The following is a 25,929-nucleotide window of genomic DNA, read 5'->3' as shown; positions in this document are numbered from 1 at the left end:
AGAAATTATCATAAAACGTCAGGTTAATAAATGCTGGTTAATTATTGTGCTATTTCTAGTGACAATGAGATGAGATGTCGATTCAATAAATAAAAAAAAAATATATATATATATATATATATAGACAATAAAAACAATATAAATAATATCAGAGTATGGAATTTATCTGACATTTCCTGTTCTAGCTTCTTCAGTATTTTATTATCAGTTTTTTTTTCATTTATTTTTTGCTCTTTTTGTCATCATTAAAATATGTCAGTATGTGAGTATATATATGTATATATATGTATGTGCATGTATATGTATATGAGTGGATGTGTATAATAAGAACAATAAATATCGTAGGTATGTACCGCTGATTAAGTCATAAAGGAGTTGATATATAACCGGATTGTATGTATGACATCTAATAAATACGCGTTTAATAAAAAAAAAAATAGGGGGGGGGGACAAAAAAATTGATACTTAATTGGATGACATTTTTTTTATTTTTTTTGTAAAATATTGTCATTGGATGTTATAAATTGTAAATAAGCGGACAATTATGGAAGAATATTCTAGAAAACAAAAAAAAAATTATTAAATCGATTGATCGATTCAAATTGATTAATCGATTTAAATCGACTGGTGGATTTATAAATTATAAGTAAGCGTACAATTGTGGAAAAATATTCTAGAGAACAAAAAAAAAATTATTAAATCGATTGATCGATTTAAATCGATTATAATTAGGTATCGATTCGAATTCATTCTATTGAAAGTAAATTTTATTTGTTTGATTAAAATCAATTAATCTCGATTACCATCGATTTAATATCTCGATCCGTCTAAAATCGATATGTCGAAATTATATTAGTCGAATTTAATTTAATTTCCCTTTATCTATTCAAGTTAAATATTAATCGATTTACAAAAAATCGATTATGCAAAATTCGATGTATAGATTCCACAAAATCGATACATCGAACAGTCTAAAGTCGATATATCGAACTCATTTCAATCGAGATTTCGGTTTAATTTGATTTCACTTCTAATTTAATCGAATTAACTTCTAATCGATTTACCACAAAAAATCGATTATACAAAATTCGATCTATCGATTCAACAAAATTGAATATCGAAATGTCTAATATTGATATGTTGAACTCATTTCAATCGATTTAATTCGATATCACTTCTAATCGATTTATCACAAAAACCCCATTATAGAAAATTCGACACATCGATTTTACAAAATTGATATATCGAGCAGTCTAAAATCGATGTATCGAACTCATTTTAATCGAGACTTGGTTTTAATTCGATTTCACTTCTAATTTACCGAATTAACTTCTAATCGATTTACCACAAAAAATCGATTATACAAAATTCGATGTATCGATTTTATAAAATTCGATTTATCGATTATACAAAATTCGATTTATCGATTATACAAAATTCGATATATCGATTATACGAAATCCGATCTGTTGATTATATCAAATTCGATATATCTATTATACAAAATTCGATATATCGATTTTATAAAATTCGATATATCGATTCTCGAAAATCTTAAAATAAAAAAAAAAATTTCTAAAAAATTTCACAATATATTTTTTTAAAATTAACATGTGGTCATATATACTCTGACTCGAGCATCGGATGCCTATACATCGTTTGATAAAAGGTCTTATTCGTTATATAGCGAAGGCCTTCATCAACGACCTCGCGCAGTAAGAAAAGATTGGACAAATTGTACAAACTAAAAATACTCACACTGGAACAGCTGCATCATTCAGCTGCTCGTGATTGCACCAGCACCAGCACCAGCACCAGTACCAGCACCATCACCAGCATCAGTATCCCCAGCATCACCAGCACTAGCACCAGTACCAGCGTCCCTAGCATCCGCTACATTACCAGGACAATAAAAAAAAGTAAAACCAAAAGAAAAAGGTACAAGACGGCGAAGCAGAAGGAGGAAGAGAAGGAAGAGGAAAAAGAGTATAAAATATAAAATGAAAATGGTAAAAAATAAAGGAGATAAAAAAAGAATAAGGTTATAATAGTGAAGAGTAGACGGGATAGGACAGAGGCTGGTGGGTGGTTGGGCGGGTGGATCGTTGGATGGATGGGTGGGTTATACACAGAGAAAGCTCTCTCCAGTCGACTGCGCGGAAGATGCGAGAGCTTGGAAGCATCACAAGGGGTCACGGGTGCGGAGCAGGGAGAAAGGTTTGCGGAAGACATGAAAGGGATGCGCCGACGCCATTCTCCTCCGTTTTCTCTTCTTCCTTCACTTCTCTTTGGTTCTCTTTGCTACGGGCATCTCGTCTCTTTAGAGGATTTTAAAGGAAACAGAGACAACTGAGGCGTGTCGACTGTTCTGTCATCCTGCAGATCGACTCTAAATAAACCCAGGGATCGACTGTTCGGAACCGACTAATTACCATCGAGATATCTGCCCGGTCCTTCCACCGCAACCCGTTAAAATGGGGCGTTTGTTAACTGCGATAACAATGGGGCATTGTGATTTGCGGGGGTGGACTGACTCGGTGTCTTATTGGTCGGTGGGTCTTGAACCAGCATTCCCACCCTGAAGAATCTCATTGGATCGACGGTAAACTGTATCGGGGCTGCTGCGACGGCGCTGCCTGCATCCCACCGAAACAATAGACAATGCGCAGCTCCCACCAGCATTCCCAGACCTCATTCTATACCTATTTTAGCCTTTACATTATATATTGATTTACTTTGCCTCCGAAAGTTCCCCTGGTTCCCAGACAAATCAACATCCATCGTCTTTAAGGCTCCTTGCGCTCCAAAGACTCGATCCGTGCTTGTCGTTTAATCATTTCGGGCATCTAATGTTACTGTATAAAACTATTTTTCATTTGCACCAGCCATTTTGTTGCTGGAAAACCAAAATAAAACCTCACCAGAATCAATACCGCCAGGGAACCCGTCTGTCGGAAAATGAAAACTTTTTTCTGGCTGGGAATTGCCAAGAAAAATTGCTCTGGGCACCACTGGGTCGTCTCACGGAATGTCTTTGAGTGATTCCGCAGCAAAACTGCCGGCTAGCAGCCTCCGAAAATCCAAAAAACCAACTTTCCTAAGGCTACCCTTCCAAAATCGTCCTTCGACAAATGGGAAAAATTTTTCTCCGCAAAGATCGGCGAGGAAATTCAGCTGAGATCCAAAGGTCAGCACCTACATAACATCTGTAAGCTATTTCGCAATGAAACTGTCGAGTATTTGCTGGTAAAAATCCAAAAAAACGTGATTTTTGAAGGCACCCTTGCAAAAACGGAATCGAAATTCCACGGAATTTGGATTTCCATCAAAGATTCCTTGCGGAATCCAATGGGGGTCCATTTGTCCCAGCTTTGGAAGCCTCCCCGAGCTGACAACCAGCAGAACCAACGGTACTTCCCTCGACGAGCTTCAATGAAGGGGTTCCACACAACCGCGAGCTGGATTCCAGCAAAGTAACAAAAAGCCCAAATGGATTTTGACTATAGCTGGCGCCCAATGTCATACAAATCACAGCAAGACAGTAGTTTGACATCCCATTATACGAGTCTTCTAGCGTACCAGCAGTGGGGAGTGCGTGGGTGTACAGAAAGAAGGCGTCTACCAACGAACAGGGCGTGGCATAGCTTCCCAGTGGTGTAGTAGTTGGTAGTGCATCTAACCGCGACAGCAGCACTCTGACAATCGATCTTGGTGGTAGTGACAGAGAAGCAGCTTCCGCGTTCCCGTAGTGGGGATGGACCGGTTGCGTGGGAGCAAGTGAGATAATGTTACGACCGACAACTACTACAGCAGTATGTTAGCTTGGGTATCCATGTGCTAGTGTAGGTTTTTAGTAGCCGATAGCTCAGGGCGGGGGTGCGTAGTACGCCGGCAGTTTTCTGCGTCAGCCAGCGCCCGCCGAAACTTGTATTACTGCTTCCTCAGTCAACTCAGTCTGCCTGCCGACGCTTACACGCGGTCATTCCTATTGTATTTTTAAAATATATATGTATTATAAAATACACTGTCTGGATTATTTGTATTGTTCGTAAATTAGTGGGCGCCTGGCCCACTTGTTACCTAGTGACGTGTTATTATTATTATTTATTTATTGTAATTAAATAATAAAAGGTGGCTACCTGATACCTGAACTATTTACTTGTCGTGATTTAAATAACACGCAGGTATGAAAGTGAGGCCCGGCCCCTGAGGCGGGTCCCTCAGACCCCCACTTAGTGCGCTAGTGTTAAGTGTCGCTGTGTTATTAGTTCCTGTATCTATTTATTTATTTATTTATTTATCTATTGGTTTGTTAATTTAATCTTATGGTCATCTGACGCGACGGTTGCTTTGAACAACGGGGATGATATGAGCACGCTTGGAAGGTGAGTAATCATCCAGCTTTTACCCGGTTGTCGATGGCTTAGGGACCGGGAATTATGAATTAGGGATCAGGGTATTGGATTTCTGTAAAAGTGGAAGTGGATTTTTATTTAGTGACCCAGTGACCTGAGTTTTACACTCGATCCTAACCCTGTTATGTCATGTGATGCTGGATCAGGTTACCGGTGACGTTCTGGGCTATTGTTGATGCGTCCTTGGGAACTTAAAATTTTTTTTTATTCCTCCGGCATTCTAGTTGGTCTATTCTGTAGTTCGGTTCTTAAAATAGACCTTCCAATATTTTATTCTTGCTTCCGATGATTAAAAAAAATATATTCAGGGAATTCTGGGATTTCAACGGGAAATTGTGGGTCAGCTATTAAACTTACGTAAAAAGTCAATGGGACATTTTTTTTAGGAAATTCAATTTCCTATCGAACCCTTTCTCTTGGCTATTTTTTGCTCTCAACCTTTGACCCAAAACTTGAGTAAATTCAAAATCTCAATATGGAAGGAAAATTTTTTTCACTTCCAATGAAAATTCTGGGTCAACTATTGAAGTTACGTCAAAATTACTAAGAAATTTTTTTTAGGAAATTGAATTTCCTACAAAAATGGTTCTATACATTTTTGTCGTATCTCCAATACTTTAGCCAACTAAGGAGGTCCACTAAAAAAAAATTAAAAATAATAAGAATTAAAATTATAATTATGTCAATAATTTGATTATAAATTATCATATTTGTTATGAATAAAAAATATCTAGTTCAAAGAACAGTGCTAAGTTAATTGTTTAAGTAAACGTAAATTAATTTTTTGTTTTTTTTTCTTTTATCGATTCAATGTCTTGTTTAATTTTGCAATTAAAATAATAATCGGTATTTTTTGTGTCGATGAATAATTTTTTTATATTTTTAAGGTCAAAGCTTTTTTATTTCTCGTGAAAAATTTAAGTTAGTCACGTATGTACTTTGTAATGCATTAATTTACATGACAGTATTTTTTCTTGATGTTTATATATATGTATATATATATATATATATATATGGGTTTGATATGCAAGGGGATGAGATTTAGTTAGTACGTGTGATAACTGAGGACTGGGGACTGAATAAGAAGAAGAAGAAGAAGTAAATGATTAATCCCGGCGGCGCGATTTCCCGCGGCGTGAATTAATCTCAGCGGCGTTCTTATTAATCGATTTGCTCGTTAGCGCCAATAGCTCTTTCTCTACCTATATTCTTTCATCTCATGATCGTTATTGTATATAAACCGTTTTACGTTACAGCGGGTGGTAAAAAAAGATTTTTTTTTTTTATAAAATATTGCGATTAAATAATTTAACGTTGAATATTTAGCTTACGATATTTATTGACGGTCTAAATGCTGGGACTTTGGTAATTTTATCTGCTAGAGAATTGCCGTCTATGATTTTTAGGGTTTCGGTGGTAAGTTGGTCAGGGCGCGAGATGCACAAATGGAAAATTGATCTTGAGTGATAGGAAAATTGAAATTCCAGGCGAAGGGTTGAGTTTAGGGAAAAAGTGTAAGATACCTTTTTTGTAGAAAATTTAATTTTGAACAAAAATGGTCCAGATCATTTTTACGATATCTTTAATAGGTAACCCAGAATTTGAGTTCAAAAAATGGCGCACGGAAATTTTGACGGGCGCCTGGAAAAATTGATTGAAAAATTTTAGGAAAATGGGGGAAATAAATCTGGTCTTGTGGGTACTCTTTTAAGAGAATTCGGAGTGTAGAAAATTTTCAAAAAAAAAATTTCATGATACCTATGATAGTTTGTCTAAAAAATGAGGTTTTCATAATTTTTATATTTTTTATACTGAAAAATGAACTACAGCAAACCTTGGGTTGTTGGTACTCTTTCTGAAGCTCTTGAAGCCTAGAACCCAAATCCCCATACCCGCTGACCTCAACTCTGATATTTTTTCCAAAATCATCTGAACTCATATCCGAGTGATTTGAAACAAAGTAAAAAATTAAAATCTATAAAATCACCACGTGGCTTACAATCACATCCGGCTATTCACACATGGACTTAAACTAGTTGCGGGGTTAAAATAATAAAAAAATAAAAGAAATAAAGGAAAGAAGGGGAGAAATGAGTGAGGGCCTTCTGGCCAAGAGTAGCTTTTATTTAAGAAGAAGTGGGGCCATGTGTTTAGTGTCAAATAGCTAAAACCTCGGCAACAGTGGTTACAATATCTACCTCGTAAATAATCTTTGTGTTTTAAATAAAAACCGATCCTATAGTCTAGAGTCTACTCGGCTCAATCTTTAGTCTCATGATTCTTAGCTTCGCTTTACAATAAAGTTATAAATATATTTTTTTCTCTACACTACACTAGTTTAGTTTCGTTAAATTACTATAGACTATTTGACAGTATTTGTGTCGGTTCATGAGCCGAGAACCGGCAACTGAGCGAGCGAGTGAGCGAGACAAGAGTCGAGAACAAAGCCGGCATCTGGAACGCGTTAGTTTTGCTGCCCTCCCACGTCACCGACACGTGTGTCTAATTTTTTTTTTGTTTTATTTTTTACTCTCTATTCTTCGGCGAGGCTTTGCTCCAAACAATTGTCTACAGTATTTTTAAACGAGACTTTAATTTTTTCGAATATTTTCAGCCCAAAATCTTTCAGTGGGCGCCGGTTTTTATTTTTACGTTTTGGGGGGTAAGGAAATTTTTTTATTAATTTCTTTGCGGCTCAAGTTACTGTCGAGTGCCGAATTTACAGAAAAATTGAAAAAAAAAATTTTCAAAAATTTTTTTTTTTTTAGTGGGCGCCAATTTTTTATTTTTGAGTTTTTGGGATTCAGGTTTTTTTCAGAAAATTTTGTGCTCGGATGTAAAAATTCGATGTCATTTTCTGGAGAAAACTTAAAAAATCATAATTTGAAAAAAATGAATTGGGCGCCAACGACAAAAGTTTTTTTTTCAAAATTTTCGTAGTTTCCACTCAAAATTTGAGTTAAAAAAATCTTTTTCACTTCAAATTTAAATTTTTGAATTTCAAACTTGCCGCGAAAATTTGAATTTTTAAATTTAAACCTTGGCGCGAAAATTTGAATTTTTAAATTTTAACCTTGGCGCGAAAATTTGAATTTTTAAATTTTGTGAAAAATAAATGAAAAAAAAAATAATTTGCTGTAAATTCCGTCGACTTTTCTAGACAACAGTCTAGTCTAGAGAAAATAAAAAATCTATTTGTATTATTTTCCCATGTTTTTTTTTTTCGAGGGTTATTCAAGTGACGGAAGTTAAACCGGCGCTACACAACACTAGAGTTTTTGACCCTCGACACACTATAATGCGACTTACACCCAACTAGTCGTGTTTTATTTCTTAGATGTGCTACTTGAGTCCGAACAGATGCCTTTCCGACGACAAAAAAAAATAAAAAAGTATATAAGCCACACATTCCCATTGTGTGCTACTAATAGAAACTCACAAAGTCAAAATTTTAATCTTAAACTGAAGCTCACACAATTTATTTAAATTTAATTCTGTAAAAATAAATCTCAAATCTCAAAATTCTAAAAATCGAAACCGCTAAAAAGTACAAAATTTTGTACACTAGACTTCAAAGCAGAATTTTGGGCGAAATATTGGATTTTATTAAAAATTGCAAAGAATACTTTTTGTAGGAAATTTAACCCTCTACAAAAATGTTCTTATTCATTTTTATTGTATCTCTGATAGTTTAGCCGGAATTTCAATTTTTTAGTACAAAAACAATAAATATAAAAAATTCAGCAAAATTTCCAAAAATTATGCAGAATTTTTTTTTAAAAATGAAATTCTGGCTCAAATATCAACTTTAGGTGAAAAGTTCTCAGGACCTTTTTTGTAGAGGATCAAATTTCCTAAAAAAAGTTATTCCTATAAATTTTCTGAATTTTTGAAATTTTCAAAATTTGAGCTCCATTGTCAAAAATTCTAAAATCCCTAAAAATTTTCTCATACAAAAACTCAAAATTTTGGGGTTCCTATCGAAATTACGACAAAATCTCAAATGACCTTTTTTGTAGAGAATTAAATTTCCTACAAATTAGTTCCTCATGACTTTTCCATAATTTCCCATAGATTGCCCAGAATTTTAATTATAAATCCAAATATATATAAACTAACATAATTATAATATTACCATTGACATTTTATTATCTCATTCATTTCTTAATTCATTCACATTAGTAAATACGATCATATATACATATATATATCCGTATACATATATATAAACATAACTATACTAAACATCGCGTTGTTACAAGACCGTTATCTCTTTACCACGAAACGTCTGATTAAAAAATTACAAAATTTTTTTTTTTTTACCTTTTTCTTATATCTATATATATATATTCATATATATATTTATACTACGCCTTATATATATTTATATAGAACGCAAATATCCAATTGTTATGAAATTTTATTATTTTTATTGATAGTTTATCTTAAAAAAATCAGTAGAAAAAAAAATTTCGTTTTTTATCAATTTTCGAAAAAAAATATATAATCACAAATATATACATATATCTGAGTTCAGAAATGTACAGCAAATTTGATGCCCTTTCAAATGAATACCCACAAGCCATATTTATTTTTATTATTTTATATATGTTCATATATATGTAAATATATAAGTCGGGTCAATAATTAAAAATAAATATATCGTGTGGGTATTCATTTGAGAGGGCATTAAATTCTCTCTTTTACTAGATAGTCGAATATATAAATATATATAAATATATATTTATATTTATATATATATATTTTTTTTTGACTGAGTTTTATTAAAATGAATATGAGTTACTGTATATAAGCATATACATATACATATATATGTATGTATGAATGTACATATATATATATATAAATATATTGGTATTGTTTCGAAATTGTCGTTGGCAAGAAATAAATTAAATGTTTACAGTTGAGTGAAAAACTAGTCGTTACAATACGTGCCTTGGCTATTATCGTTTAGTTTGTATTGTGTGATTTGTTACCGTGATATATATGGATTACTATATACATATATATACTAAAAACGTCAACAATTACGTTAATAATAAATATATGACGAATAATGACAGATTTTAAACATTTCTTATGTATATAGCTGTTTATATAAGAAACTAGTGGTTTTATTAAAAAAGTTGTTAAAATATTTTTTTTAGGAAATTTTATCAGCTACAAAACTGTTTATGTTCATTTTTCACGTATCTTTGAATCCTAACCCAAAATTTTAATTTTTAAATCCAAAAACTTGAATTTTCTTCTTACCGCCTAATTTCGAATCGTTTTTTTGAACTTTCGAACCTAAACCAAAATTTTAAAAAATAAGCAAAGTATCTTATTGTTTAGGAAATTTTCTCAGCTACAAAATTGTTCATGTCAATTTTTCACGTATCTTTAAATCCTAACCCAGAATTTTAATTTTTAAATCCAAAAACTGGGATTTTCTTCTTACCGCCTAATTTCGAAATGTTTTTTTGAACTTTTGAACCTTAACCAAAATTTTAAAAAATAGTCAAAGTATCTTATTGTTTAGGAAATTTACTCAGCTACAAAACTGTTCCTGTCCATTTTTCACGTATCTTTCAACCCTAACCCAGAATTTTAATTTTTAAATCCAAAAACTGGAATTTTCTCCCTACCGCCTAATTTCGAATTGTTTTTTTGAATTTTTGAACCTAAACCAAAATTTTTAAAAATAGGCAAAGTATCTTATCGTTTAGGAAATTTTCTCAGCTACAAAATTGTTCATGTCCATTTTTTACGTATCTTTGAATCCTAACCCAGAATTTTAATTTTTAAATCCGAAAACTGGAATTTTCTTCTTACCGCCTAATTTCGAATTGTTTTTTTGAACTTTTGAACCTAAACAAAAAATTCAAAAAATAGGCGAAACATCTAATTGTTTAGGAAATTTACTCAGCTACAAAATTACTCCTCATAAATTTTCTCATATTTCCAATAGTTTTCCGTAAAATGAATAAAAACCGGCAGTTAAAATTTTTTACTAAAACGGGACGAAATAATGAATAAAAATAATCACAATTAAATGCGATTATTAAATAATTGTAATAGTTACATAAGAAAAATAAGGCTCAGTAACCCTCGTTATAATATAATATAATATAATAAATTAATCTATATCTTAATTCTTTCACTACAGTAATGATATTTCGCAAGAGAATAAAAATAAGCGTAAAATCATTCATTAAAAATATGTAACTAAATATCTCATCAAGTTTATTAAAACTATTACAATCATCCAATAATTATCTTACTTATCGCATTACGCCGGGTCATCATAGGTTAGGTTGATAGTACCCACTTTTTTATTTTTACAATTTTATTAAACTAGTAACACATTTGTTAATAATAACAACAATTCATTTAATTGCTACTTACAAATTATTCATTTTTTTTAATTAATACCCTGCAGTTAATTTATTAATCATTACATATATACATATATATTTGTTATTGATTCGTCATATATTAAGCTAATCATATATATGTAAGATATTGCAACAATGTATGTCATTAATCAGTTATTTATACATTTGATTCACTTTTTGAATAATTAGGAGTTTTTTTTACGTTAAAATTAAAATTGCGGGCTAAATATTGAAAATATGACAAAAATGATGATGAATAATTTTGTAGCCCTTGAAATTTCACAAAGAAACAGTCTATAAGTTGATTTTTTTTATTAATTTCTTACGCATGGAAAATAATTAATAAATTTTGCGAAACGTTTCGCTAGAATTTGATTATCTTTGAAAAATAGAAAATACGGGATAAATATAAAAAATATGAGAAAAATGATAATGAACAATGTTGTAGCCCTTGAAATTTCACAAAGAAAAAGTCTTTGAGTTGATTTTTTTATCAATTTCTTACGCACGGAGATAAGTAAGAAATTTTGCGAAACGTTTCGCTGGAATTGATTATGTTTGAAAAAATTGAAAGTATAGGCTAAATATCAAAAATATGTAAAAAATGATGACAAACGATATTGTAGGCCTTGAAATTTCACGATGGAAAAGTCTTTGAGTTGATTTTTTTATTAATCTATTACGTACGGAAAATAATTAAGAAATTTTGCGAAACGTTTCGCTAGAATTTGATTATCTTTAAAAAAATTGAAAATACGGGATAAATATGAAAAATAAGAGAAAAATAGTGAGGAACAAATTTGTAGCCCTTGAAATTTCACAAAGGAAAAGTCTGTGAGTTGATTTTTTTATAAATTTCTTACGCATTAAAATTTTCGAAACGTTTCGCTAGTTTGACTTTTTGAAAAAATTGAAAAAAACGGACTAAATATCAAAAATATGACAAAAATGGTAATAAACAAATTTGTAGCCCTCAAAATTTCCCAAAGGATCAGTCTATGGGTTTATTTTTACGACAAATATCTTAGGCGTTTTTTTATTAATTAACGAAATATATAAATACTGAGATATAGATAGTGCCAATTTTATACCGGAAATTGATGAATAAATTTAACGTAAGTCAAGTAAATTAGATAATAATTGCAGTATATATGAAATAGATAAATCCTCGACTAAGGAGTGACCAATTTCCTAGCTTAGATTGCTGCCTTAAATGTCAAGTTATCGATCCCATTCCCTTTGCTACCCGGGTTCCTTATCTATATAACCTATTATCTGATAACCTATCAAAAATATCAGTAACTTTCCGTTAGATTTTCTCAGCCCACGTTGTTCCCTACAAAGATCCATAAAAATTATCACCCTGACTAATGATCTTGATAGAAACCGGGTTCCCGTTATTATCGTTTTGATCGACCCAACATTTGAAGCCCATTATCTCGTTAAATATCAAAAATATCAAAAAATTTTATCAGTAATTTTTTTTAGTTTACTAAATTTCCTACAAAAAAGTCAAACGACATTTTTCTCTCAGACCAATAGTTTAGCCAGTGAAGGCGTCCCACTGAAATAAAAATATCACTGATTATCGAAAAACTGAAGGGTAACAATAAATGATGTAAAATAATGAAAAAAAATAATTAAATCCGTGGTTGCACTTGTGTTGCAGACTAAGGATGTCCTCTAAGAGGAAATCGCCACCAACGAAGCTATCGGAGGGCGGGGGCGGTACGGGAACAGTGGCGGGTGGTGAGGACGAGGAGGACACATCAGTTACGGGTTTGGGTGGTGAAGGAAGTGAGGGTGAAATAGATAACATTATCAAAGAGGAACCAAGCCTTAATCACCATCTGCATCATCACCAGCATTTGCAGCATCATAATCATCATAATCAGCACAATAATAATCATAATATAACAGAAGACTGTGTGTACCCACATCAGAGGGATTGTGAATCCTCTGGATGTTCATCTCCAACGTTAAGTGAACCGGAATTTCAAGACTCGCCATCTCCGTCACCAAATTCACCACCACCAACAAAACGACAGCGTCTCTGTTTGACTACACATCATCAAGAGACTTATCATCATCATCAGCATCATTCATCACCGCACCAGCATTCATCTCCAGGACATCACCATCACTCATCACCGGGACACCATCATAGCACAAATACGTTATCAGTCTCAAGCTTGGAACCTGCTAGCTCATCAGAGTGTGGCTCGCCTCCAACGCTGCTGAACGATCAGTACTATCATCACAACCCAAACCAGCTTCTGCACAATAACAACAACACGGTCACTCATAATAATAACAATACCAGCAATAATAACAACAACGGAACTGTTAACAATTCAACCGGCCCTCCGGGTACCAAGAGGTCAATGGATGACGTGCTGAAAAGGCTCACTTGTAAAATGAACAGTGGATCCCTCTCGCTCCAGGACGAAGCCAGGAGGTCTCCGCCACCCTCAACCACTCCCACGAATCACAATACGCATAGGTTAGTTTGCTAATTAATTCGAAACTAATCCCTCATTAACATAGGCGCCTTTCTTTAGATTAACTTTACAGCCAAACTATCGAAGCTACGTCAAAATTTTACTGGGCATAATTTGTTTAGAATTTGATTTTCTACAAAAAAGGTCCTTAGGCATGTAACCGTAGAATCGATAGAAAAAAAGTTACAGGCTTCTAAAGTTCCGCTGCTCGAAACAGGCGAGTCGATAGATCTTCCATTGATATCACGGTGTTCAAATGTAAATTCCAGCTAAACTATCAAAGTTACGATAAAATTATCTCAGTAATTTTTTGTTCAGAATTAAATTTCCAAAAGAATGAGACCTTAATCATCCAAATAAAGTCATTAGGAACGAAACTGAAGCCGTCCCAATCCAAATGTCAGTCTTCCAGGCGCCCTATCATTCAGGTGTAAATTCCAGCTAAACTATCACAGTTACAAAAAAATTATATCAGTAATTTTTTGTTCAGAATTGAATTCCCAAAATAACAAGACCTCAAACATCTAAATAAAGTTATTAGGAACAAAATTAAAGCCGTGCCAACCCAAGTGTTTTAGCTTCTCATTGATACTCTTTCATTCAGATGTAAATTCCAGCTATACCGTTCAAGTTACCTTAAAAATCAACTGATACTAATTTGTTTAGCATAAAATTTCCTATCAAACAAGTGCTGAGCTGTTATAAAATCCATAAAATCACAAGTGTCACTAAAATAAAATTATTAATCTAATTCTTGGCATAAGCATTTCATAAAATACCGTCACTAGCCAACTTTAATTTTTAAATCTGGAAATAAATCCTGTCCCTCAGTATGATACCCTCTTGATCTATTAATACTCCGTCCGTGAGTAAAAAAAATAATAAACATAATTATGCATACCCATGTTCTAATTGTCTGGAGATTAGTGTTTTGTATGACAAAAAAAAACTAATATAGCGCCCAACAAAAAACGTAATGAAATAAGTTTTAAGAATGGATACAAAGTGACGATTGCTGTGTAAGAAAATAAGCCCTTGGATCTTGTTCTTATGTAGGCAGGAGTTCTTTTGCTGGCTAGTATTGAGTATAATGACAGAATGAGGCCTTTTGTTCAGCCGTACACACAGCGGGGCTTAGTAATGTATAACTGGGGTCACTGGGTGCCAATAGAATTTATATTGCCATTGATATTTATCGTTAACTCTTAAAGGATATGTTGTAACAGTTGCGGGCTTTCATCAGTTCTTAACTTATTTCCTTTTTTTTGCTCGAACTTTTAAGTATTCGTGACTTAAGGATGGGCGCCATAATTGGGCGCTGATATTTCGAGGGATGGGATCACTTAGAAAGGGGGAAGGGAGAGAATGTAGGATACGTTTGCGGGAGGAAAAATTAAAATAAAAAAATAATAATAATAAATATGACGGTTGCAGTATCATCAAAGAATAATATAAAGCATAAGAAAGAAGCGAGGTCATACTCATACATCATACGGTACAATAGAGTAAGCTATCATTGGTAGGATTTATAAAAGAACGGAGATCACACCAACAGAACCCTACTCGGTCTACTACAGGTTGAGACTGAGCTTCACACACTGACACCCACATACACCTTTATAGTAACACAAAAAATATAATACGGCAACTTGTTCTTTGGGTTTAGTTGAGTAACGATAGAGAAGAAAAGAAAGAGATGAGATGAGAAGAAAAGAGAGAGAATAAAAAAAACTACCGCGGGTATTTTAAAGAGTCGAGTGTCGAGGGGCTGGTATCCCGGGACCCATCACCGGTGCAAACATACACTGAGATTGCACCACCGCGACCCTATTTATTATTCACTAGCGGTAGTTTTTCCTCAATACCTTTCTGGAAAAAACTTTAGGGAGTACTCGTTCTTTGTAACTGATTTTTTTTAAAAGTTAAATAATGGGTTAAATATTGGAAATACTGTTAAAATGATAAGAAATTATTTTGTAGAGTTTTTTATTCTCTACAAAAAAGGTATCAGTGATTTTTTTTCGCAGATTGATAGTTTGGGAGTTAGAAGAAAAATAAGCGGTAGATATATTTTGAAAAATGATTTTTTTTGGTCATTATTAATTTTGTTTTACTTTGGATTCGATTTGGCACTAAACTATTGGAGATATGATAAAAATGATAAGGAACGATTTTGTAGAGCGTTAAATTTCCTATAAAAAAAGTATCAATGATTTTTTCTCCCAGACTGATATTTTACTTGTAAATGTTATTTTAAATTAATTTTAGAAGTTTTTCCAAAAATGAGATCATTATTAATCTCGATGGATTCAAAATTGATTTCACGGGTTAAATTTCAGAGATACGAAAAAAATGACAGGGATCATTTTTGTAGAGCATTAAATTTGCTATGAAAAAGTATCAGTGATTTTTTCTCCCAGACTGATAGTTTACGTGTAAATGTTATTTTAAATAAATTTTAGAAGTTTTTCCAAAAATGAGATCATTATTAATCTCGATGGATTCAAAATTGATTTCACGGGTTAAATATCAGAGATACGAAAAAAATGATAAGGACCATTTTTGTAGAGCATTAAATTTCCTATCAAAAAAGTATCAGTAATTTTTTCTCCCAGACTGATAGTTTACTTGTAAATGTTATTTTAAATAAATTTTAGAAGTTTTCCCAAAAATTTGATCATTATTAATCTCGATCGATTCAAAATTGATTTCACGGGTTAAATATCAGAGATACGAAAAAAATGATAAGGACCATTTTTGTAGAGCATTAAATTTCCTATCAAAAAAGTATCAGTAATTTTTTCTCCCAGACTGATAGTTTACTTGTAAATGTTATTTTAAATAAATTTTAGAAGTTTTCCCAAAAATTTGATCATTATTAATCTCGATCGATTCAAAATTGATTTCACAGGTTAAATATCAGAGATACGAAAAAAATGATAAGGACCATTTTTGTAGAGCATTAAATTTCCTGCAGAATAGCAGATTGTTTTTTTTTTTTTAAGTGATAGTTAGTGCGTAAGAGAGGAACTGAAAGAAAATTGGGAAGAAAAATTTGAAAATTTAATTTTTTTGTTGCAGCAGCGGTTACAGTAGTATATCAAATAGCGTAGCGGCATCGCCACCTGCCAGCAGGAGGACACCTACGACAATTATTTCCAGCGGGTGTAGTAGTAGCAATACTACTACCAACACCACGACGACGGCGATAACGGAAGGATACCAAGACGGCGCGTTAGCGCTGCATCGCGTTTTATGCGCGGAATCAAATGCTGAAAAAGAACGTCGGTTAGATGAGATGATCAAGCATTTACAGTTGATACGTGAACAACTTTCACTTGGGCAAGATCAAAAGGTAATTTTTTTTTTTATATCAATTCAACTTTCATCTCAGAAAAATTCAATTTTTATATTTTTGATTATTTTTAAATGCCAGTAAAATTTGAAATTGCAGAGATAAAAATTTGAAAAAAATCTTAAAATATTACTCAGGGTTTTGGCTTTCCCAAACACACCCATGAAGTCTAATTAGATTAATTAAAAATCTCAAAAAAAAATTATTTAGTCATAGGGAAATTTTGAAATTTTCAAGGGTTGTCTTTAAGTGGCGGTAAAATTTGAAATTGCAGAGATAAAAATTTGAAAAAAATCTTAAAATATTACTCAGGGTTTTGGCTTTCCCAAACACACCCATGAAGTCTACTTAGATTTATTAGAAATCCCAAAAAAAATTATTTAATCATAGGGAAATTTTGAAATTTTCAAGGGTTGTCTTCAAGTGGCGGTAAAATTTGAAATTGCAGAGATAGAAATTTGAAAAAAATCTTAAAATATTACTCAGGGTTTTGGCTTTCCCAAACACACCCATGAAGTCTAATTAGGGTAATTAGGAATCCCAAAAAAAATAATTTTGTAAATATAAATGTTTGATCTAAAATTAAAAAAAAAATTTAATAGGAAAATAAATGAACAATTTGGGATTCGCGTCTGTTTGAATAATTTTATTTAAACGTGTTATTTTACCGGTCGTATAACGATCAAATGGGACAGTACAGATATTTTAGTGACATACGACTATAATTACAATAACTTTTATGTTTCGTCAAGCTCGTACTATTTAACTTCCCGTTGTTTTGTAACGCATTTATATTTTTAATTCTGTCAACAAACTTGCACACACATTTACGCACATTCTAGTATTTATTAAAATAATTATCGCAATTTAAATAAATTTATCAGAGGAAAATATTCAAGTCAAAAGAAAAACATTTTAATTACTTGGAAATTAAATTCTATGTAAACTACTGCAGTTATCAGAAAAATTGTTGAGACCTTTTTTGTAGAGAATTTAATTTCCTGTAAAATCGGTCTGATATATTTTTCTCATATTTTTGGTCCTTGACCCAGAATTTTGATAAAAACAAATTTTTGCAAATTTTCAATTTCGGATTCCAATTTTTTCTAATTATTCAGTGAAATAATTATGATAATTAGTAAAATATGAAATTTAGAAAAAAAGTTGTAAGGACCTTTTTTGTAGGGAATTAAATTTCCTATAAAATCGGTCTGATGTATTTTTCTCATATTTTTGGTCCTTGACCCAGAATTTTTATAAAAACAAATTTTTGCCAATTTTTGATTTCAAATTCCAATTTTTTCTAATTATTCAATTAAATAATTATGATAATTATCAAAATATGACATTTAGAGGAAAAGTGGTAAGGAACTTTTTTGTAGAAAATTAAATTTCCTATAAAATCATTCTGATATATTTTTGTCATATTTTTGGTCCTTGACCCAGAATTTTGATAAAAACAAAATTTTGCCAATTTTCGATTTCAAATTTCAATTTTTTCTAATTATTCAATTAAATAATTATGATAATTAGTAAAATATGACATTTAGAGGAAAAGTAGTAGAAAACTTTTTTGTAGAAAATTAAATTTCCTATAAAATCAGTCTGATACATTTTTGTCATATTTTTGATAGTTTGCTCAGAATTTTGATTTTCAAAAAAATTTTTTTATTCCAACAAAAATAAAATCACGTCTGTATACATATATATGTATATAATATATATATAGAGGAAAATATGAACAAAAAAATAATGTTCTGTATTGTTATCATTTTCAAACAAAACGTGACATCCAGATAAACTTGCGATTGAAAAAAAAATAACACGTGTAATAAATAATAATAATAATAATAATAATAATAATAATAATAATAATAATAATAATAATAATAATAATAATAATAACAAAGAGAGTAAGGTCATATGTCCTGGTAACCACAAAAATGCGTACGCGTGCAGATAATACGTCCGAGGTTTGTATGACCGTTATTACGTTTCCTATATATGTATATATATATATAAAAGTATGTACATATGTTTTGTTGTATTATGATGCTTCTGGTACTTAAAGAGAGCATACAATTCTTCGAATGCGTTTATGCAAACACTCAGATGCGTGTTCAGTTTCCAAGCCTCAATTTTTTTTTTTATTTACAATTTTTTTTTTTTTAATTATTTAGAATTCCCATTAAATTTTGCGTAATAAATTCATGGACAAAATTCTTTTATATTTTGAAAATTTCTAAAAAAATGTCTTGAAAATAAATTTTCCGAGCCCTCAATTTGTTCCCTTTAATTTCTTCATATTTAAATTTAACTCCAAAAATCCTTATTTAATTTTTTCGCGCGCAATTTCAAATTTTCCCGCCCATAATACCCCCCTCCCCCTTAATCAAAAACTTTCAATTCAAAATTGATTCCAATTTATAAATTTAATCCCCAATTCCCAGTTTAATTTTTTCGCGCGAAATTTCGAATTTTCAAATTTAAAATTTTCCCGCCCATAATATCCCCCCCTCCCCTTAATTCAAAACTTTCAATTCAAAAGTCATTCCAATTTGTAAATTTAATCCCCAAATCCCAATTTAATTTTTCGCGCGAAATTTCAAATTTTCAAATTTCAAATTTTCCCGCCGATATTATCCCCCCCCCCCCGCTCCTTAATTAGAAACTTCCAATTCAAAAATCATTCCAATTTATAAATTAAATCCCCAAATCCTCATTTTATTTTTCCGCGCGAAATTTCAAATTTTCAAATTTTCCCGCCTATATTTTCCCCCTTAGTAAATAATTTCCAATTCAGTCTGAGGAAAACATAAAAATAAATATAAAGAAAATTGAATTGTTTTTTACAAAAAAATTTATATATATATAAATATATATGTATATATATGAAGACATGAATTTGTTGAGTTTACGGCAAAAAAGAGGAAATCCATTGGTACTAAATTTCCGTGCTCGTATTGCGCTTTCTCCCGGCAATAAATCATTCCCATATATATGTATATATATATTTATATATAAATAAAAATATATAAGAGTTGAAGTTGAATTGAAAAGCTTAAAGCTCCAGTTATCGGGAAATGCTAACGGAAGTGGTCGGTAGACTCCAAGGAAAGAGAAAAAATATAAAAAATATAAATATATATATATATATACATATATATATAAAGTAACAATTTAAATAAAAAAAAATGTATAATAATTTAAAAGAAGAATGAGTGGGTGGTAAAGAGACAAGAAGGCGGTCTCAATTTCTATCCTCTCTACTGGCAACTCCATCGGAGGGCGTATAGTTTATGCCGGACTTTAGTTTGCTGGTGAGTTTTAAATATAGTGGGGGATTTTCCCTACTCTTTTACTCGCGAGCTACAGTAACTGAGAGTGAGAGCAACCGAGGGAGGACTCTAAGTACCTGTTTAACGCAGGTGCTGATTTATTTTTACAAATCATCAAGTCTAGGGAAGAGGGCGGGAATTTCGTTTTTTTTTTTTTTTTTCAAATTTGACAAGTAAATATTGAGTTTTTGATTAAAGGCCACGAATACTTTTTTGTAGGAAATTTAATTCTGTACAAAAATGGTCCTTATAAATTTTTCGATATCTCGATATCTTCACTGACTTTTTGAACTTCGAAAGGTCAAGGTCGAATTTGAGCAGTATTTGAAAATTTATTTTTCCATTTTCTTTAAACTACTTTTCCGACTCAAGGATCGATTTTACAAAAAAAAGTAATCAGACATTTTTTGTAGTAAATTAAATTATCTACAAAAATGGTCCTTGCAAATTTTTCGAAATTTTGATATCTTCACTGACTTTTTTAAGTTTTAAAGTTTGCGCTCGAATTTGAGCAGTATTTGAAAATTTATTTCTCCATTTTCTTTAAATTACTTTTCCGACTCAAGGATCGATTTTACAAAAAAAAGTAATCAGACATTTTTTGTAGTAAATTAAATTCTCTACAAAAATGGTCCTTGTAAATTTTTCGAAATTTTGATATCTTCACTGACTTTTTTAAGTTTTAAAGTTTGCGCTCGAATTTGAGCAGTATTTGAAAATTTATTTTTCCATTTTCTTTAAATTACTTTTTCAACTCAAGGATCGATTTTACAAAAAAAAGTAATCAGACATTTTTTGTAGTAAATTAAATTCTCTACAAAAATGGTCCTTGTAAATTTTTCGAAATTTTGATATCTTCACTGACTTTTTTAAGTTTAAAAGTTAGCGCTCGAATTTGAGCAGTATTTGAAAATTTATTTCTCCATTTTCTTTAAATTACTTTTCCGACTCAAAGATCCATTTTACAAAAAAAAGTAATCAGACATTTTTTGTAGCAAATTAAATTTCCTACAAAAAAGTTCCTTATCACCAAATCAAAATATCCGTAACTTTCCTCAGAATCTCAATTCAAACTCCAAAAATCATTTTCAACTCCATTCCTATCAAAATCAAGCCAACGAATCATCCAACACATCAATATCCAAATCACCAATAAATATATCAACAAAAACCTCTCAATACACACATACATAAAATATATATCAGATTAATCATAGCCACACAAAGCCTGTTTGTATTCTACGTTTCATGTCCAAACTTGGGATTAAAATCTCTCCCACCCTTCCACTCTACCCCCTAACCTCTTTTCCCGTTCCCTTTATCCAACGACAAACGTAACACCCCCCCCCTCTCTAACTCCCCTTTTCCCGACGTAAACGCACTCTAGATTTGAATACTCGCCCTGTTTACTGCGTGCGTCTGTGACATCAATGACGAGCCGGTAATGGTCAGTCAGTAATGGTCATGTTGGTTGGTCGATTCAATTCCTCTTATATATATGTATATATATTTGTATACATAGTATATATATCCGCGTATTTGTCCATTTGCGTGAACCCTATTGACCGCGCGAAACGCGAACTTGCTTTATGGGAATTAACGTACTGTTGTATTGTGGGCGTTTTGATGATATATATATATATATATATATATATATATATATATATATATATATATATATATATATATATATATATATATATATATATATATATGTATATATATGGATATCAATACGGTATGGGATAATATGTACAATGTATATACAAAGGGATTAAATAGAAGTAGGAAGGGAGGAGGGGGTTGGGGTGGGGGTGAGGATGAGGGTGGGATTGGAGATGATTATCGTATTCTGTGTTTGTCAATATGGAGCGATATGATCGCTGTAATAACCTCGTGGTATTCTTTGGCCCCTAAGCACTCTGAAGTTCCGAGCTAATATGGAACTGATATTATACGCTGGGTAAATAGCGAATTTTGGAAGGGGGATGGGTTTAGAATCTTGTTTTTGGACTTTGGAAATTCTGAGACAATTTTTTTTTTTGGATTTTGGAAGTGCAAGGTTAGGAAATTTTTTTGAGTTCTGAGTTCTGAAAAAAAATGGGAACTTAGGTGAGTTCTGACGGTAGAAAAATTGCAGTTCTGAGATTTCTAAGACAGTGGTAAAAAAAGTGAGAATTTTTTGGAGTTTTGGTGCAGTGGATTTTTTAGAGAACTTAGAAAAATTCTAGGAGTAAAAAATTTCTGGGAGTTCTGAGAACTCTAACAGTAATCAATTTCTTAGAATTTTTCGGGTTCTAAGACAGCTAAGAATTTTTTAGAGAACTCAAAAAAGTTCTAAGAGTAAAAAAAAATTTGCAGTTCTTAGAACTCTAACACGGTGATGAAATATTTCTAAAAAATTTCTGAGTTCCAATGCAGCTAAAATTTTCAGATTACTAAGAAAAGTTCTAAGAGTGAAAAAAATTTCTAGGAGTTTCAAGAACTGTAACAGAGATGACGAATTTCTAAGAATTTTTTGAGTTCCAATACAGCTAAATTTTTTGTATAGAACTTAGAAAAGTTCTAAGACAAAAATTTCTGGAAGATCTAAGAACTCTAACGCAGTGATGAAAAATTTCTTAGAATTTTTCGGAGTTCTAATACAGCTAAAATTTTTTTGAGAAATCAGAATTCTAAGATAGAAAAAAATGTTTCTAGGAGTTCTAAGAACTCTAACGCGGTGATGAAAAACTTCTAAGAATTTTCTGAGTTCCAATGCAGCTAAAAAAATTTTAATTACTAAGAAAAGTTCTAAGAGTAAATAAAAATTTCTAGGAGTTCCAAGAACTCTACCTCAGCTAAAAAAAATGATCTAGAATATTAATGCAGCTAAAATCTTTCAGAGAACTTAAAATTTCTAAGACAGCGAATTTTTTCTCAGAGTTCCAAGAACTTTAACGTAGCAATTATTTTTTTTCTCGAGTTCTACTGCTGCAGTAAAAATAAATTTCTGAGTTCTAATGCAACTAAAAGTTTCTTAGAGATCTGAAAAAAGTTCTAAGACAAAAAATTTTTCTAGGAGTTCCAAAAATTCAACCACAAAAAATTTCTTAGAATTTTCTCGAGTTCCATCACAAAATTTTTTTCCTCAAATTTCTTCTAAAAATTCCGAGTTCCTAGAACTCTACCAGCCTCAACTTCGTCTCTCCCTCGAAAATCCCCACCCCCCTCCCCACCAACCACCAAATCCACTAGATCAGAACTAAAATAACTAGAACTAAACCCTTGATATTTCATTCTTGCCGAGCTCTCTATTCTATATGACGGCATTTACCCCACCCTATATATATATATATATATATATATATGACTACTCTATACTGTTCATCATCTCTCTGTGTATAGTATCCACGTCCACATCCACTCTTCTGTCAATATAGAATGCTACTTTGTAACATACAAGAGAATTTATATAGAACATCCAGGGCTTTATTTTGCACAAATGAAACGCGTCCTCGTTGTCAATGGAAACCGCTATCATCACCCAGTCAACGGTTTATTAATATTCTACCCTTTCACTATATCTTTCTTTTTATACATTTCTATTTGTTTGACTCTATATATAAATATATATGAGAGATGGATTTATGTTTTTAATCGAAACAGAGATTGTTTGTCGGCGAATCTGTCAAATTAAACTTCAAAGCCCCATAACTCGGGTTGCTATTGGCGGAAATTTATTTTTGTTCAAATAAATTTTGTAGGAAATTTTGCGGGCTACAAAAATGTTCATGAGAAATTTTTGCGTAGGATCAGTAGTTTTTGAGATATCGAGGATTTAAGAGGAAAACTTTTTTGAGTTTTAGCCCGGGGTCGGGTTTTGGGGTTACGGGTTCGAAGTCAGGTCACGTGAATTTTATTGGTCACGTAGCAATGGGCTGTCAATTTGTGGAGATCGTCTGGGAGTTAAAGGCGGGGAAATTGGATTTTTGAAATTTAGATTTGGGGTCAGAGGTCAAGGGAAATTTTATCAGTTTATGTGAAATTATTTAATTGGAGTTCATTTTATAGAAAATGTTCAGGAAGAAAATTTTTAGACCTCGGTTTTTGTGAGAAAAACGTTAATAAGCTCAGAAAATTTAATCGGGCGGAGGAAAAACATTTTCTAATTTTTTGAAAATTTTTGGGGCTCAAATTCTATCGATATAAAATTTTTTTTAGACTTTCCTTGGTAGGAAAGTTATTGCAGCATAGGTCATTTTACGCAGAATTCAATCCTCTGCAACCTCCATTCATTTATTTTTCCCCAAAAAATTTTTTCCGGCCTCAGAATTGCAATGAAACACAAAAAATATTTTTTTCAAAATTTTCCCGCCTTAAATTAAATCTTGAAAATTTTTTTCTGACCCTTACCTCAGTCCAAAAGTAATCAAACTGTAGGTCATTTTGCTCAGCATTCAATCCTCTACAACCTCTACCCCTTCATTTTCCTCTCAAAAATTTTCCCCGCCCCAAAAATTTGGAAAATGCCAAAATAATTTTTTTTCTAAAATTTCCTGCCTCATTTTCTATCTTTATAAGACTTTTCCAACCCTTTCCTCTGTTCAAAAGTAATCAAATTACAGGTCATTTTACTCAGCATTCATTCCTCTACAATTTCCACCCCTTTCTTTTCCTCTCAAAAATTTTCCCCGTCCCAAAAATTCGGAAAATGCCAAAATAATTTTTTTTCTAAAATTTCCTGCCTCATTTTCTATCTCTATAAGACTTTTCCAACCCTTTCCTCTGCCCAAAAGTAATCAAATTACAGGTCATTTTACTCAGCATTCAATTCTCTACAATTTCCACCCCCCAATTTTCCTCCCAAAAATTTTCCTTTCCCAAAATTCCATAACCCCAAAAAAAAACTCTAAATTCCCCATCAAATTCCACCTCAAATTTTCCCCTCCCTTTCCCTCTCTAAAAAAATTCTCCAGCCCATCTTACCCCCCCCCCCAAAATTTTCCTCCCGAAATTTTCTTCTGCCCCAAAATAAATAAAATTCCCAATTTTCGCGTCGCAAAAAAATTTTTCCTTCACATTTCCCTCATAATTACAGTCCTAGATATATACATACATATATACATATATATATATAAAATTTAACAAAATGACTGAACACAGTCGAGTGACCGGCCGTTAAAGTCCCAAGAGTTAATGACTTTTTTTCTTTTAATTTTCTTACTCGCGCCCCGCGACATGACTGCGAGCCTCTTGCGTGGGCATTTACTCAATTTATTATAAAATAATTAAGTAAATCTTTTAGTCATACATATATATACATATATATTTATATATTTTAACAACTTTCCTCATTAACATTGTGCGCCATTGTTATTTTTTTTTATGACGTCTCGTACGTTATTTAAATTACATCCGGCAATTACAGTAATTATATAAACGCACTTGTATGAAGAAAAAAAAGTAAGAAGGAGGAAAAAAGAAAAGTTGAATTAAGAGGTTAAGAATTAAAAATGGAGTCAATGCGACGCAATATATTTAATAATATCACAATGAGTATATTCTTGCAATTTATCTTTTAATTAAATAAATTTATGTAGATTACAAGGGTCCATTGTCTTGGAATCATACAAAGTCTTTATTTAAGTGACTGAATTCTTAAGATTTTTTTTTTATTTTTTTTCAATAGAGAATTGGGAGGAAGATTCAGGGGGGGGGGGGGGTGACTTGAGTGCTTTTGGGCTGGGAAAGAGAGGGAAAAATTTGAAAATTCAAATTTAGGCGGGAAAATTTTAAATTTTTTTGGGGGCTTATGGAAATTTGGGGCAGGGAAAATTTTTGGGGGGAAAATGAAGGGGTGGAGGTTGTAGAGGATTGAATGCTGAGAAAAATGACCTATGAGTTGATAACTTTTGGGCAAAGGAAAGAGTCGGAAAAGTC

General features: G+C 31.9%; 1 protein-coding gene across 4 annotated transcripts in view; it reads left to right on the top strand.

The window, feature by feature from the left end:
- LOC130674469 (transcription factor SOX-13) overlaps nucleotides 1-25,929 on the top strand; it is a 104,327-nt gene that overhangs the window by 64,157 nt on the left and 14,241 nt on the right. For 2 of the 4 annotated variants that reach the window (XM_057479809.1, XM_057479812.1), the window contains 2 exons: nucleotides 12,483-13,316; nucleotides 16,396-16,669. In XM_057479809.1, coding sequence (XP_057335792.1) covers nucleotides 12,483-13,316; nucleotides 16,396-16,669 — 1,108 coding nt within the window. Of the gene's footprint in view, nucleotides 1-3,890; nucleotides 4,386-12,482; nucleotides 13,317-16,395; nucleotides 16,670-25,929 lie in introns of those variants that run through there. The other 2 variants (XM_057479811.1, XM_057479810.1) reach the window with 2 other exon arrangements.

Source organism: Microplitis mediator, chromosome 9 (genome assembly GCF_029852145.1).
Source record: "Microplitis mediator isolate UGA2020A chromosome 9, iyMicMedi2.1, whole genome shotgun sequence".
NCBI classification, from domain to species: domain Eukaryota; kingdom Metazoa; phylum Arthropoda; class Insecta; order Hymenoptera; family Braconidae; genus Microplitis; species Microplitis mediator.
The sequence above is the reverse complement of the archived record's forward strand: the minus strand, read 5'-3'. Positions and strand labels throughout refer to the sequence as shown.